Source organism: Gallus gallus, chromosome 1 (genome assembly GCF_016699485.2).
Source record: "Gallus gallus isolate bGalGal1 chromosome 1, bGalGal1.mat.broiler.GRCg7b, whole genome shotgun sequence".
In the NCBI taxonomy this organism is placed as follows: Eukaryota; Metazoa; Chordata; class Aves; order Galliformes; family Phasianidae; genus Gallus; species Gallus gallus.
This window is the reverse complement of record NC_052532.1, coordinates 181855949-181872713: the sequence shown is the minus strand read 5'-3', so window position 1 is coordinate 181872713 and position 16765 is coordinate 181855949. Positions and strand designations below refer to the sequence as shown.

At 39.9% G+C, this 16765-nt stretch overlaps 1 protein-coding gene across 4 annotated transcripts in view; it reads right to left on the bottom strand.

Moving 5' to 3' along the window:
- PDGFD (platelet derived growth factor D) overlaps positions 1 to 16765 on the bottom strand; it is a 139919-nt gene that overhangs the window by 44725 nt on the left and 78429 nt on the right. The window contains exons 2-4 of one of the 4 annotated variants that reach the window (XM_015278141.4): positions 13575 to 13779; positions 9036 to 9216; positions 8380 to 8421 (exon numbers count right to left, since the gene is read on the bottom strand). In XM_015278141.4, coding sequence (XP_015133627.1) covers positions 8380 to 8421; positions 9036 to 9216; positions 13575 to 13779 — 428 coding nt within the window. The remainder of the gene's footprint in view (positions 1 to 8379; positions 8422 to 9035; positions 9217 to 13574; positions 13780 to 16765) is intronic. The other 3 variants (XM_015278143.4, NM_001277811.3, XM_015278147.4) reach the window with 3 other exon arrangements.

Below are 16765 nucleotides of genomic sequence, written 5' to 3'. Positions count from 1 at the left end.
CTCTTGCAGAATCATAAAATGGCATCTCTGTTCTCCCTACAATTTTGTAATCTAGAATTAGATTTCTAATAAAAAAAAAAACCCTCCATCCAGTGTTACCAAAGCAAATAAATTCTTCATATATGATTCTATATGCTAACATTCTAAAGTTGTGGGTAAAGCAGAGCTAATGGACAGAATATGGATTTACAGTGCCAGCATTGTATCCTCAAGTCAAAGTCCTCAACTTTACAACCAAACAGCTAATGTGATGGGCAGTTAAATGGGTGTCATTGAAGAAGTCTGACTGTAAACTCACCTTATTTTCATATGCCCTGTAGTACTGTTTGGGGTAAACATAACTGATAATGATTGGATTTAATCTTCCTCTTTAGTGTAGGTGTAGAGAGGCCCACAAGTCTACCATTCAATTTGCTACTTGCCACCTATTCTTGAGGTGTCCTCCTATTGGTCAACTTTACAACAGATTTTAGCTACGGAATCTTTCCTAGGAGCCTTGTGATGTCTTCCAATAGGAACTGTACTGAGATTGCACTAGGGCTGTCCCTATTACAATACTGAAATACCATATCCAAGCTATCATTTTCTGCTTGGTTATACAGATGCAGAAAGCCGTGACAGGCAATGGGATGGCTTCCACCCTCTCCCATGGCACAGTAAACATCTCTCTTCATTTCTGGTACTACAGTTTTAAATTCCTAACTTTCTGCTACCTATACATGCCTACTGCTGAGAAAGAATATTGCTTTATGGATAACCTCAAAAACCTTCACAACATACAGCGTAAATAAAGTGACTGATTTTAAGAATGGCAAGCCGGGAAACATAAATCCTTATGAAAACTAATTAATTTGCCCAGAAGAGTTTTAGCACAAAAGTGTCTTAAAATACCCTCTGTCCATTTTTTTTTTAACTGTCACTCATTCACATGGATTACATATAGTTAGGAACCATAGAGTTATTTCTCTCATTGTCAATTGTTATTTATGATCTTTCCAATGTTCTGCAACACTGGAAGTCTATTAGAATTGTATTCCTCCATATTTCAATAGGGATTGCTTGATATTTGAAGAAATGGGAGATTAGCTTTCTCTCTCCCCTTTTTTTTTTCTTTTTTTTTTTTAATGTATCCAGTTATTAGGGCTATAAACTGACGGTGAACTGAGAAGCAGCATGAACATGCAAGCTGAAGGGATAGAAAACCCACAATGAATCTTCACACTTTCCCAAACATGGCCAAGCAGCCTAACAAGACCACATTCCACAGCTACAAAACAGCAGTTCACTTCATTAACTAAAAAACAACAACAAAGCCATCATTTTGCTGATATGATCCAGTTGCCAACAACTGCAGCATACCTGCTGCCGTTACTGTCTATTCTTACACACTATGCAGTTGTTTAAATCTCACTACTGATATGGTTGCATGCTTCTTGAAATCTGCATCTTTCAATTTGCTTCTACTTTATTTTCCAAGAACTCAAGCTGGTGCTAACTAGGGCTTTTGAGAACTACCACAAAAATAAACTGTGTGGGGTTTTTTTTGTTTAACATAGTGCCCTCTTTGTATTGGACACGATGGTCTTTTTCTGCTTTCATCTTTCTCTCTCTAACTTACCTTGGAAAAGTAGGAATTTCCTCTTTGGATCACTGACTTCCTAAGGTGTTCTTAAAACTGGTAAGTACTGCCAGCAGGAAATGCAGTACTTCAAAATCTAAGGCTGCTCTAAAGGAACAATGTCTTTAAAGTCCTGTTAGAATCAATTATTTGGGACAGGATGCTGGATTTGGAAATAACACGCTTGTATTTGTGTAATCCTTTGAAGTTGTAAAGTGCTACGTTTTCTTGTCCTTGGCCCCTGCCTTGAGTTTGGTGAATTCTCACACAGTGCATAACACTATTTGATTAAAGACGTAGTATTTTCAGCAGGAACTGAACACAGACAGGATTGCTGTTATGTTAAGACAGATCGATGACAATGTTCTGTGAGGCAGCCACACTTTTAACTGAGCTGTTGACAGTTCAGAGATGGAGGAGAACAAATGGCCAGCTCTCCACCATGCTGTTCTAACAACAAAACTGCCAGGCACACATATCTGCAGCTGGGAAAACAGAGACAATAAGGTCTGTTTTTCTTTCTGATTAAAACAATTATTTTATCAGTTGAAGTCTGAAAGATTCCGGTAACTTCTGTGTATTTACTGGGCTTTGCTTCTTCTGGTTTTGGTATCTCCCTTGCCAGAAGGTCTGTATTTCCCTGGCTGTAACTACATTTCTCTCACCCAAGCTTCTGGCAGACTCTTTTCACCTTTGATACATCCCCAAACCCAGCCTCAACTTCATAGTCAGAGGTTTTGCCAGAAGAGGCTGATGTACTGAAACGGCCCTATTTTTGCTCTGCTTTCTGCCTGATCCACACCTGCCTTCCTCCTGTCCTAGACCTGGTGTTTCCTATTTCATGCTGTATAGGGTTTTCTCCTTCCAAGCCATGCTGCCGCAACTCCTCTGGTTTATACAAATCTCTCTTTCACTGCCTTGTTATAAATGTTTCCTTATCTGCCATTCTCCCTGTAAAGAGCAAGTGATACATGGACATCTTCCTGGAAAAGATGGAAGATGTCTTACTCATCCTTGGTGATGTAGCTTGATGTTGTTTGTCACACTATCTCTGCCCTTTGGATTTTTTATTTATCCTTTCAAATTTTAGGAATCTTTGCTTGTTTGGGTCTTCTGTTTCTCTAACCATTGCCTTTTGGCATTACTGCTGCCCTCCTTCTCCTTACAGACTTCCCTCTTTCACGTATGTGCTTCTTCAATGCAAATGTTGAAATAAGTCTTTTAATTAGGAACTTTGGCTGCCTCTGGAGCAGATAATGCTGTCTGTGAAACTGCCCATCCAGACGTGCCTTCTCAATCCAGTTATTCCAGCAGTGTTATCACAGAGCTATTTGACTTCCAGTTTTCCTTCTTCACTATCTTTTGTTCTCCTCTGGGTACCATGAGAACAGGAACGTTCCTGCCTACCACACAGTTTCTCTTACCACACCACCTTCCTTTCTTCATAAAACCCTGCTGAAGGACAAATTAGACCTGTAATGTAGATGAATTGAGCAGCAGACTGAGGCTTGTTAAATGCTCAGGAATATTTAATAAATGGAATACATTGCTCCTCTTCATATCTTGGTACTCTGAGATGCTCCATGTCTCCAGATGCTCAGAGGCAATTTCCCTTTTTACCATGTTATTTTATGTTGCTTTTTCAAACACTGTAGCACCTTGCAAAGTCAAAACAACGTGCATGGATAGTCTCTTAGATAGCCTGTTTATGTACAGTTAAGAAAAGAACGTTAACGATTTTGGGCAAGTTTTATCTAATTACAAAGGAATTAATTACTTATCTGCTGAAAGATGAACCTCTGGCCATTAATTTTATGAGGATGATATGCCTTGAGCAAAAACAAAGAAATAGGTTTTTGCAAGAACTTAAGAAAATACGTTTTCTCATATAAGTTGGTACGAGTTTTGCACGTGGATGGTATTAATAAACTTTTCTTGATGTCTATCATAGAGAAGAAAACAAAACCTAAATCAGAGAAAGAGAAGCAGAACAACTGATAAAGCTTCCACATGTGTAAGCTTCAGCTTCTTCACTGTGAGATCTAGCTCATGTTCAACAATTTCATTACCTCCCCACCCTATTCCTTTCTTTTCTACCCATGGAAATTTACTGGGATTCCTTCTGTAGATTATCTAAAAATGGGGAAGGTGCTCATGCACCATTATCATGCCTGTTGTCACATGCAATATATTATATGGCTTTTCAGGCAGAATATTTTGTTGTGGAGAAAGACATGAAATGTCTGTTCTGTGAAAGAAATGACAAGCTAAAACGAAATCACAGCAGTGTTCATGCAGCTTTTGGGCTGGATTCAGCCCTGGGGCCAGTGATAAAGAATCAATCATCCTTTATGTTCTTTATGAATCTGATGATTGAATCTTCTTGCTATCATATTAACTCTCACAAGGAAGTTTGCTTATTGACTTACTTAAAAATGTGCATCCTAATTTTGAATTATTTATGCAAAAAAAAAAAAAAAATTCTAAAAGAGAGGGAGCCACTCACTCAGTACAGAATGATTGTGAGTAGGAGTACCATGATCAGCTTTTATTCTGCACATTTTAATTTTCTGTTTGTGCTTTGAATTTTTGGAGTATTCTTTTGAGCTTAGCAGCCAAATAGTTTAAATCTAGTATTTGAACCAGTCAGCATTTTTTGCATGTGCAAGTAATTAAATTTTATTAGTCTGTCTGTGCTGCTTTAACCCACTTTTTGACCGATGTTCTTTTTTTGACCACAAGTAGTGAACTGTATCCCGAATGTTTGGCACAAAATTGTTTTTTTCTAATATTCCACAGTGGATCAAAACCTAAAGCTCACCATATTCCATTATTTTTTTTTTTAAGTCTTCTTCATGCAAGAAACATCATTTTAAACAGGTCAAAATTATTTAGGATCTAGCACATTGATGCACATTTTGAAACATAAACATATCATGGGAAAACTTCTGTTTTTATATCCATACGTACATCATTTTTTGTTTACAATTCACAAATAAGCAATGCTTGTCATTAATACCATGTGATATCTCCTAGTCACAAATGATACCACAAAGAAAAGAAAGGTAAAAGCACTTACGTTTGTATACATCTGTAAAAAGATGTCTGTAAACGTTTTTTACCTTGTATCTTCATACACATACGTGTTCCAAGCTTTCTTGGAGCTCTTGTTTACAATAATGACTTTAGTCACGGTTCCAAAATATGGATTTAATTTAAGACTAACGAAAGGATTAGCAAAGTAATAACAATTTACTGTGATAAACGTATAACAAATATGTGCCTCTTCCAATAAACTTAAAATTATTGTTTTAATTAGCAAATGGAATCCAACATTTTCTACATGTCTCATTAAAATGAAATTAGATGCAGGGCAGGGAATTTTAATTCAAAACATTCACTTTCAATGTTGGAGCACGTTCCTGAATTAGTTCCTAGATTGTTTTAGTAAATGTCCCTGCTAATGTACTTGTAAAATGTAGGGTCCAGTCTTCTTAACATTCCCTTTCAGAACGAGGACGTCAGAAGAATTTCATTTCAGAAGGAAAAACAGGGTTGTATACAGTGACCTCAAGGATTATTTCCACCTGTAGTTTAATTTAAATTTCTACATCTCAAAATAATTGACACTGTATTCTTAGTGATTACTGAATATCGACTTGCTAAGCTACACAGAAGATCCCTCAGCTGAGGTAACTGCTCTGAAGGCAAAGGTAGAATAAAATTTTACAGCTGTAAAGATATGGAAAATTCACATCTCCTGCTTTGAAGTGTTCCAGGGGTCTCTCTGCCAACAATGCCTACCTCCTTCTCAGCAGTTGTGTAAGTAACCAAAGATAACTTACTTTCTTCTGTATCACATAAAGTGTTTGCTGTGTAACACTATGTCCATAGAGTGAGAAATAATATAAAGTGTGAGAAAAAAAAAAGGGTATATCTCAATGCTTTGTATATCATAAATTAATGTTGCTAAGGTAACTCTCTGAAGAAGAGTAAAACATATTGGTTTGAGAAATAAGCACTTAAATTGATGATGGCAGGGAAGAATTTCAAACAAATTTGCAGTTAAGTGAGGCTCATGCCTAATAGCCATCCTGGGTTTGCTCCAGACCATTTTTGCTCTCGATCTGTGAAGCTTGAAGGAAAAGACAATTTTTAAAGATGTTCAAGGGAGACATTTCTCCATGTGGATACTCAGGTTATGACAACAAACTTCACAGGTACAGCAGGGGCCTTGGATGTAAGATATCCCTAGACGCGAGCCACCAGCTGTGCATACTTACCTACTTCTGCACCATCACAGACCATCACAGAGTATGGCTGTCTTCTTGCCATAGCGGATACTTGACACCTGACTCATTAAACTTGGGATAAGTGGTTGGACAGAAGAAGCTCACTAATAAGCTCCTGGAGTCACTCTACGCTGTAGCTTACACCCCCAAGGAGTCAAATGGCTTCATTGGGAAGGAGTGGATTAGGTATTAGGAAAAGCTTCTTCACCAGAGGGCGGTGGGCATGGAACAGACTTCCCAGGGCAGCGGTCATAGCACTGAGCTGCCAGAATTCAAGAAGTATTTGGATAACTCTTTCAGACATAGGGTTTGAATTTTGAGTGGTCCTGTGTGGAGCGAAGATTTGGACTCAATGATATTTGTGAGTCTCTCTAACTCAGAATATTCTGTGATTCCAGGAACACCAGCAGCATATTGGATCTCTCCCCTTCCCTCCAAAACCATCCTCCCTGTTCCTCCTCCAGAATTCTTATTCCCTCAGACCCAGAGAGGAGAGGGCAGAGGCAGAGATGGGTAGAGGACATGGGGAGAGGTGGAATAAGAGGAAAACACAAAGGGAACCAGCCTTAGCAAGCAAAAACTGCTGAATGCTGTTTTTAGATGCTCAGAGGATTTTTTTATTATTATTATTTCAATTTAGCACAGATGAGCTCCCTTGCCCATTGCCCCTTATCTTATATTTGGGCATTTAATCACTCCCATATATCCATATGGCTTTTGACTTTCTTCTGTTAAAGATCATGCTTGCATTTCTTCAGTCCAATTTTCCAGAGCTACTTTGAATTCTAATCCCAGCACCCTGAGTGACTGAGCCTCTTCATCTCACAAGGACTGCTTATGTTGCATGCCTTGTTTTACAAGGACAAATGTGATCTTCATGGATATGAGTGTAATTTATGCGTCCTATAAAAAATAATCCCTTTTTGTTTCTCTAAATGGTACTGAAATGTGAAGTTAATGCAGAAACACAAGTATGTGAAGATAATGAAGGATGTAGTTGCTAAGCTTGGTGGAACATCATTTATGCCTCATGCAGAGTGCTGAACTAAGTAAAATCTTGATCTGCATCAAATGAAGTGAACTTAACTGACTTCCTTGAAGATGCATAAACGAGAAGGCCAGGAAGCAAAGCTGCAGTGTTGTCTGGCTGAATGCATAGTGGGAGATACGAATCCAACCATTCTGGCACCAGGCTCAGAAGATGCAGCTGATCAATAAACTCAAGTGAACACTCCAAACTGTTTGCTTCTTCTTCTTTTTTTTTTTTTTGGAAAATTTTCAGTTGGATTCAGGTATACAAATAAAACAACTGCCATGCAGATCTAAACTCCACATATAACAACAACAACAACAAAAAGGGAGGTAAAGATTTGCATGTATCTTGTGCACACTTTTCCAAGAAAGCTCCCAGAAATAGCCTTGTCAAGGAGAAGGTTACAAGGGAAAGAAAAAAAGCAGCGTAAAGATCTTTCATTTCATCTGATACAAAATGCCATATGTTTTTGCATGCTTCGTTAATGCTCCCTTCTTTGCTGCGTACAAATGCACAATGAGTTCAACCTTCAGGGGTCAGCAGTGCTCAGCATATCTATGTGAACCGAGCTTGGAGAGTCTGCGGGGACTGTCGGATAAGAGAGGAATGGGCTGAATATTAATTCTGCAGTTTTGGGTTGGACAGTTTAGAATGTGAAAACCAGCTAGGTACATATCATCCCCCATCTTGCTGAGATGCACAAACGTTGCTAACCACCCAGACAGTTCTCTTTTGAGAAAAGAAAATAAAAAAATACTTCATTCAGAGGGTGCACTTGGATCATATTCTTGTGTATCGATTTGCTAGAGTATAAAATTCTCTATTTACTCATAGTTTTGAAATTAGAGTAGCTTTTTTTGGGCTTTCCAGTGCAGAGCATCCTGTGTTTTGAGCGATAACATTCATTGTTGGAAAGCCTAATGCTATCAGACTAGCTGTACGTGGTCTGGAATCAAGGTTGCTAAATGCATCAGTTTTTCTTGCTGTACTGAAATACAAGCAGAGTAAAGAGTCTGCTTCACTGTTTCTTTTTTATGCCCAGTGGTCTTTCATACAGGGTTCTGCTTAAATTTTAGTCTGTGAAGATTACCTTCAAATTAGCGTAAATGAGAGCTCAGGATTTAGAGTACAATGCCCTACTCCGATAGAAGCCTACCAATTTAGATGCAAGGGAGCACAATCTTTATAGCTTTAGACTTGTCTTGACAATGCGCTGTTTATGGACTCTGTTTAGCATACATAGGCATACATGCATGCAAAGCTGAGAGGTTGAAGTGAAATGACTCAAACAGTGGATTTCTTCTGTTATAGCATTAACATTACTGCTACTTTAAGCCTTCTTATTCTTGTTAAAAACAGTGAACTGAATAAAGGAGAGTAAGAATTGGAAAGGATATGAAAATATAATGATGACAGTATAATAAATTACTGCTTACCATTTCCTGAGTGTTTGCAAAATCTGCCTCTTTTGAGCTACACTGTACCAAAAGCATTATAATATTAATCAGGACAATACAAGGAATACATATTTCTATCAGAAATGACTTAAAGTAATACGCATTCCTGCTCTCTGAAGGCAAAAACTAAATAAACATGCCTTTTTTCAACTGACTGAAACCGTACCTGATACACTGGTAATGCGTGTTTATACATGGTTAAAAGTACAGCCTGAGCCTTAGCAACCTGAGTCTTGCATGTAGAATTTTATCACATGTAGAATGAACTGCTCTGCATCTATCTCCGAATCACAGCATTTGACCTCAAATAAAAAAGAATTTATAGAGCAGCCATTTCTTTTGCTATTTCTGCAGCATCTGTCAAGGCACTGTCAGTGCAGCCTCGGTGCAGAAAGTGTTAGTGCTTCTGAAACGTATTATTAGTGTAAACCTTGGCCTAGACTTGACTTTATTTTATATTTAATGACAGAATGTCAAAACTACTTCGAGATGCATTAATGCAGTCACTGGAATGAAAATACTTCTAGTCAATTAGTGTTTGATCTAATACAGTTAGCTACACCACTCGGTCTTCAAGCGCTGACACTCTTACACTACAATCTGTCTTTCATCTATTACACAGAGAGGTGACTTACCACAAGGGAGTAACAAATCTTGAATCCTGGTTTAGCCACAAAGTAGTCATCGGATTTGAAGGTTATCTTTATCTGATTTGTTCTTGATGTTATTCTTGGAGGTACTTCCTTGTGCCCACACCACCTTCCTCGTATAACTGTGCTGGTCTCTGATAAATCTTCCACTTCCACAAAGTCATACCTGGGAGCCAATACAAAGAATTAATTTTTGCTGATGCTGGTTCAGTTGGTGGCTGCAAACAAACAGGGGCAAAGCTGGAGATGAACTAACAACTGGCTCCTGTTCTCTGCTACAAAACACCAGGCTAAATGTTACACATGGTAGACACGCTCACTTAGCTCATAATATACTAAGCTGCAAGCAACTGCTTGAGTGCCCAGATGGCTACTTCTGGTACTCCTGGAGCATGACAGGCAGTACTTTCAGCCATGTTGTATTAGTGATGTGAGGCACTTAGACGTGCTTGGTACACAGTAAACACACGCATTGCACTTTATGTGGTGGATAAATAATTTATAGATCTGATAAGATATTACTTGCAGTAGGACGCCCAAGCAGAGCAGCTGCAAGCACTTGTGCACTTGCTGGTGGTCCTGAACTCCCTGCAGGGAGTTCACTAGCTCCTGTCTGCTGTGCTGGGGCAGGATCTGGGAGATGCCACGGGAACAGGGGAAAGGACATGCTGATGAAAGGTGAATGTTAGGATCTTCTTTGTAGGTGATAAGATGCTCTCCGTTACATAATTTGGAATGACATTTCAGGCTTTCAAGCAGAAAATGGGGACTGTTTGTCTGAGTGCTGTCACTAGAAAAAGCAGCACCTCTTGTCTGCACAAGGTCACAGCTTGGCCAGGTACATCCTGGTGGTCCTGAGCCTAAACGTGGCTTTGGTGGGAGGAGGAAGCACCAAAACCCCAGGGATGAGAGGGCATAGCAGTGTCATTTGCTACCATAGCCTGCTTGTCTGTGGGCTTGGGTCATATACTGATTTCATTTATGGAACTGGAGGTAAAAAAGCAAGTCAGAGAATAAAGTCCTGATTTAATACATCTATGAAAAAAAAATAGTCCCTGGATATCTGTGGAACTAAAAGTAAGGCTCCACACATTGCAGCCAGCAAGGGAGAGGTGATGACAAGATAGGCAGGCTGAGTACAGACAAGGAGAGACCGGGAGAGCTGCCATCCCCACAGCAATGCTAAGCATTAGAACCTTGGAAATCTACACTCAGGAAAGGCTTTTATTGCCAGACCACGTGCTCCTTCCAAACAGGGAGTTTAAGGTTGTTAAATAACTCTTACTAGAAGCATGCTGATGAAGAGCTCCCCATGCCCTGGGCCTGAGGACCAGGTGCCCGCCTCTGTCCCAGCTCACAGGAGATGAATAGCTCTGTCATAGCAACCTCGCTTTCCCTTTTCTGCTGAGAGCCCATGTGAAAAAATCCAAGTACACTGCAATTTGAGAATATCAGCCCTGCTGCTTTTACATCCACAACCCCCAAATTACATAGAACAGAAAATAACAGATTTGCTGTAACTGAATAACTACATCTGCCCAAACCCTGCTGAAACAAATGGGTTTCATGACATTAGAAAGTTATGTTCCAGACAGAAGTAAAGCAGTCTCTGGGTTCTCTCCAATGTTGTTGACCAGGCTCTGCTCTCTGGTGGGCATGGACATGGTTGGCCAGCACAGCTCCTTCACCACACACGTAAAAATTCTCCGTAGCCCCCAGGCAGCACAGCAATCCCTTTGCCAAGCAGGTGGGCACAGCTGAGGTCATGCTTTGAGGTGGTGCTGGCTCGCAGACACTGAGGCTGTCTAGAGCCCAAGGCTAACTCCTGCACCAGGCCCCTGCAGGCCCAGCCTCTCACCCTGCCACCTCCCTGGGGACGTGCATGTGCCAAATAGGTCTGCTCCTCAACTGCATCCAGGGAATGCTTCTCACGACACAAGGAGCTGTGTAGTTTTAGGCAGAAGATGAACCACAGCCGTGTAGGAGTAGATGAAGATTGCCCTGACTGGCCTCCACTTCCTTAGCCAGGAGACAGCTCAACTGGTTCAGACTGGATGTCAGGGAAAACTTCTCTGAAACAGTAATGAGGTACTGGAATGGGCTGCCCAGGGAGGTGGTGGAGTCACTGTCCTCAGAGGTGTTCACAAAACACATAGATGTGGCACTGAGGGACATGGTTTAGTGGGCAACACTGGGGGTAGGTGGATAGTTGGACTAGATGATCTTAGAGGTCTTTTCCAACCTTAATGATTCTATAATCCTGTGAACTGCTAGAAAAAAATGGGGCAAATCCATGGAGTTCTGAGAAAGTATTTCTGCTTTCAACAGCAGAGGCTTTGCTGCAAAAAAAACATGGAAGTAGGTGCAATCTCAATTGTTTCTATGCTTCTATCCAGAGCTTCAGAGGCTGGGAAACTTAATTGCTTTTCAGGATCATCTCTTATCAAGTGCCTGCAGAAATCTAACAGCACTTCTAGAAAAATCTGCAAAGCCTTCAATATTTCCCCTCCTACTGCAACAACTCTGCAAAAATGTACCTTTTCACTCCATAGCCTGAATGAATTTCAATCAGTTCAGTCTAATAGTATGCAAATTACAATAATTAGCATTAATGAAAAATGAAAACACTAGGAACTTTCTGGGAAAAAAAAAAAAAGCATAAAGTCAAAAGCAAACACAAAAGGAAGCAGAGGCCCTAAATGAGCCATCCAATATGCACAGCATTAAGCACATGCTTGAGTCTCAGTATTCAATTAAAAACATGCCTAGCTGTCTCTCTACAGCAGGACTGGAGAGACTGTTGGTACTAAAGCAGAAGAAAGCACTTGGTTTGCAAGCATTAACAAAAAAATTTAACTATGCACACAGTAAAAACAAACGTAGAGCCATTAGAAGCTGTCTCCCCGAGAAATTCCTTGCTCTGGAAGCAAATAAAAGTTTTCCAGTAGCTCCAGGGAAAGCTCTGTTTCTGAAAAGAATGTGGTATTTCTCCAGCTTCTATAGACATATGGATTATAGGAGATCTTTGCTTTTCTCTGCATCCTAAATTAGCTGCTCTGGAAAAAGCAGCTGGACTGTCTTCCAAGGTCAAAATCCAGAACACCGATAATGGCTTGACTTCCCCTCATTGTGCCACCACCTTCAATACCTCTTTAAAGAAAATACTTCATCTTTTTCCACAGTAAATTAGTCCTCTGTTTCAAAGATGCAATGATTTAAAGTCAGCCACAGTTTATTCACTATGTAAATATTAACAGGCCGCTTCTGTATGCATCAGACTCTCAATCTGGGAAAGCATTTGTGGTGCTAGGAGGTAACTCATTACTTTGCTGCTGATCTCAGAACAGCAATACCCGAGCAGAGCAGAAGCTGCCAAGACAATAAACGTGCAAGGGGAAGAGAGCCAGTTTCAGTCTGCATTCCTTTATTGCTAAATGGAAAGCAAACATGCAGAAATGATTTTCTGTACTGGTAATGCACAAAATTAACAAAGCCAAAACACACACACACACAAAAAATCCACCCAGTAAACCCTACAGAGGTACCAAACCCTATATATGCAAATTAATTGCCAAAGAAGATAAGATAAGAAGGGGCTGGGTGTACAGAAATCCTAACAACTGAGTTCTCCACATTGATAAGGTGTAAATGATGGCATGATCAGGCAGAGAGCTGGAAGCTGAGACTTGAGCTTTTGATGCAAGCAGCATCACAGCAATCTGGCTTTTGGAATGCCCGGCAATCTTAAGCCTTTTGACGGACTAGACAGTTGAATAAAGGAAATAGAAAGTAAAAAATTAAAACAGTATGTTATTTATAGTGTTTTAGTGAACACTGACAAGATTCAGCTCTGAGCTCTGCTATCACAAAACAGTTTATCCACCGGGGTTAATCAGTCAGATCAAATGAGCTTATGGTCACTTTGGCTTAAAAGAGGAAATCAAAGGAACTGTGATACATTAGAGTATCCTCTATTAGATACACTAGTACGCAGAGTATACCAATGTTTGTGGATCTGCATTTTAAGGTTTTAAAAGAAAATGTGCCAGTGAAGAATAACTTTAAATATTAACAATAATTTTAAGAAAATCACCATATTTTTCAATGCATTTTTATCTGTCCCTCACACCACAATACAGACATACCTACAAATACGCCTACTGAAAAAGATGTTTCCATCTGGATGAAACATGACAGAGGTGACAAAGGACAAAATCCCATTAATGTAGTACGTTAGCTGTACGGTAGCTGGATTTGAGCATGTAAGTGCCTTGTGTATAGAATGTTACAGAAGAACCAAAACCTTGCCCAGACTGCTTCAACTCTAGGATAGCTCAGTTTATGATAAACTCAAAGACAGTTTGGAAGAGGCTCCTGGAAGCCTGACCCTTGAAACAGGGTCATCACAGATCAAGTCAGGGTTATGCAGGTTTTGGTTTGCAGTCTCAAGGTCATGCCATTAACCTAGAAGGTCATCGAAAGGAGCCCTTTGCCAACTTCCACACCAGAGGACTTGCCACTCACCTGCAGATATCATTTTCAGGCTCCTCCAGTCCAAACTGATTATCAAAAGCCAGCTGGATCCTGGTGCTCTCTGGGGAGTGCAGCCGCCATGTCAGCAGGAGGTTCCTGGGGTAACTGCTCGGGAAGCGAGGACTGTGGATGCAGCCATTCCCTGCCACACTGATGGTCTCTTCTTTTCGGTACAAGTCTGTGAGGTGATTGCTCTCTGTTAGTAGTCACAACTTGTAGAAATTAGTGTGTTGTTCCAGTTACAGGAAGGCAAAAAACACAACAGTTTATAAAACAGCACAAATTATTTGCATTTAAGATCTAAGACTTAAGAGTTTTTTAAGTCAAGTCTAAGAGCATTCATTATTAAATAGGAAGTACAGCATATAGTCCCTTAATTCAACCCCCTTTAAACAATAAGAACAACAGTACTCAACTGTATGCATTCTTTATTTTATGATAAGTATATAATCACTATTACAACAATATTGATTTTATAACTCACGTCCCACCATTTTGATTTTAAAACAGAATTTAAAACTTCAACAGACGTTGCAAACACGAGAACAATCAAGTGAGGCAGAATCAGCTAAAAAGGCAAACACCGCAGTTTCCCAAATCTGGCACTGTGGGGAGAGATGTTCTCTGAGCAAAGCAACAAAAACAACGAAAGAGGGAGTCTAATTTGTTTATTGGACTTAAGTATTTCCTCCCAGAAGCATCAACACAAACAGCAACTTCATGCTTACACCAACAAAACTGAAATCAGAATCTGGCCACCAACCATGTTCTTGAGTAACTTCTAGACAAATAGCCAAGCCTTTACTTAATTACAATTTCAAAACTTTTGCCTGAGCAAGTACTCAATTGTTCCTAAAGTTGACCTATGCCAACATAAAGCCTCAGCTGCTGTGAATCTCTTGCTGCAAGGATAGCGGGAACTGCGTCAAGTTCCACCTCCAGGTCACGGTGTCTTCTCAACTGCACCATGCACTTGCACCATCCAGCTGTGATCAGTAGTAGGACTGGGCTCCCGGCACCGACAGCTGGCAAATAACTGGACTTTCGTGCATTGTCAGTTTCAGTGTGGTGAAATTTCAAAGGTCAGATTGTTTCAAGGCAACACACAGTTTCCAGTTAAGACATTTGAAACTGAGCCTCCACACATGAAATAGCTATCTACACACCCCTTACCATGAGTTGAGATGTTGAGCTGAGCTCCTTCACACCACAGCCAGTAGGACTTACACTCTGGCAGGTCTTGACTCAGCCAACTGCACTGAACAAATTTCAACTAACTAGTGGACACATGGACACTATCTTGCATATGAACATCTAGAGCCTTGTGTCCTGACCTTAAACTGAACATCCACATTTCCAAACTCTTTAAATATAATAAACATATTTGTTTCTTAAGTACCTTTGGCAAACAAGAACCCAGAGAAATGCTACAAAATTCATGGTAAGTGAAATTATTTTTCAGGTTGCTTTTTGCTGGTTCCTGGTTGCAAATATATTCCTGCAGAAAGCTGAAAGCAGCATGGATGTGTGTCAACAGTTCACTGTACCCTTCCGACAAGGTAATAATTCTAGCTTTCAAACAACCCTCAACTTAGAAGATAAAAGTCTGAGTTTCCTGTAAAAATCTCCAGAGATCTATTTGTGACATTTATTTTTTAAATGCTTTCACTCAAGATTAAATGTTCTCAAATCCTGAGATACCCTTTCCAAGGAAATACAGCCTTGACTTCATAGCTCACAGAGCACAGAACTAGCAAGTTTTGTTTTGTTCTGTTTTGGCCAAGTAATTTTGCACTCAAAAAGTGGGAATGCAGTGGAGATAAATACCACCCACAAACAGGTTTTGCAGCAGTTTTCATCAGGAACATCTACACTCAAGTCTGCCTTCTATTTTATTTCTATATTTTTCCTGGGGAAAACAACAACAAAACCCTCTCTGTTTTTAGCTCCGCAAATTTGGGAGGAAACAAAATGTCCAGCCAACCCTACTTAGTTTCTTCTGAAATGCTGAGGACATCTGGACTCTGAAAACACGCAGAAAACTCACCCAACAGTGTTCAACAGGACTATGTCAAAAAAAATGCTCATAAAAAGAATTAGAATTAAAACAGTTTTGATTAAATCATATCCTGCGCTTTTGAATGAAGCAACCATTCCCCAAGTCAGAGCAAAGTTTACTGCACTAAAACATGGCATAATTCCTTCTATACCTGAGAGTACTTTGCTTTTCTTTCTTGGGCAGTACACTCTTGCTGTTTCCCACTACCAAAACACATCTCACTGTGCAGTTCTGTGTGGTTCACCCTTCTGATGGAAAGGTTCCCCTTCCCAGTCAGCCCTAATACAAGCTTTTACCCTGGAGCTGTCAGCTGCTGAGGTAAGGGTGCAAGGGACTACACACAAGCACACAAATATGTTTATACCTCAAACAAATACCTCAAACAAAAAATCTGTGCACATTACTTGGCACATCAGTAAAGAAAGTATGTTAACATTGTTCTTGTACCCTGAGCAGACATGTTCTGTTACAGCTTTTATTCAACTTAAACTCTGAATTCAAGAGATTGGGGTGCTCTGCAGTATCCAATTGGAACAGGTGAACTGAGAAATAAAGCTGCACACGTTAAAAAATCAAAGCACAGTGACTTATCTTTATCAGAGTAAATGCAGTAATTATGAAGTGACTCAGTATAAGGGAAAGGCTGCAGGGAAGCCTGGGGAAAGGATTCTGAACAAAAGCATCACAGTATGAAGATATGGATTTTCCATACAGAAAGAAACTTTGGCTGGCAACAAAGGACATAAATACTGTTTCTATAATTCCTCACATGAGATAAGATGCAAAGCCATTCAGAGCCTTCACTTGACATTAGAGCAGACTCTTCAAGAGCTTTTAAACAGTTTGATTACTTCTTACTTCTGTCCTCATATGCTAAATTACAACCTGAGATGGTGCAGCCAGGACTGAAAGTACTATTTTCTGATGGGATTTTCAGTCCAATTTTGCAGAGTTAAATGGTTTAGATTACACATAGGAACACAGCCCGCCCAAACACAGTTTCTGAAGATTGGCCACTCAGAAGTCAAGTATCTGGGAAACAGCTTGAGGAGGTGTAAGCAACTTCTGTATTTCTTGTAGCAACTGAGGCATATGACTAAAATAACAAGACCATTACAAGCAG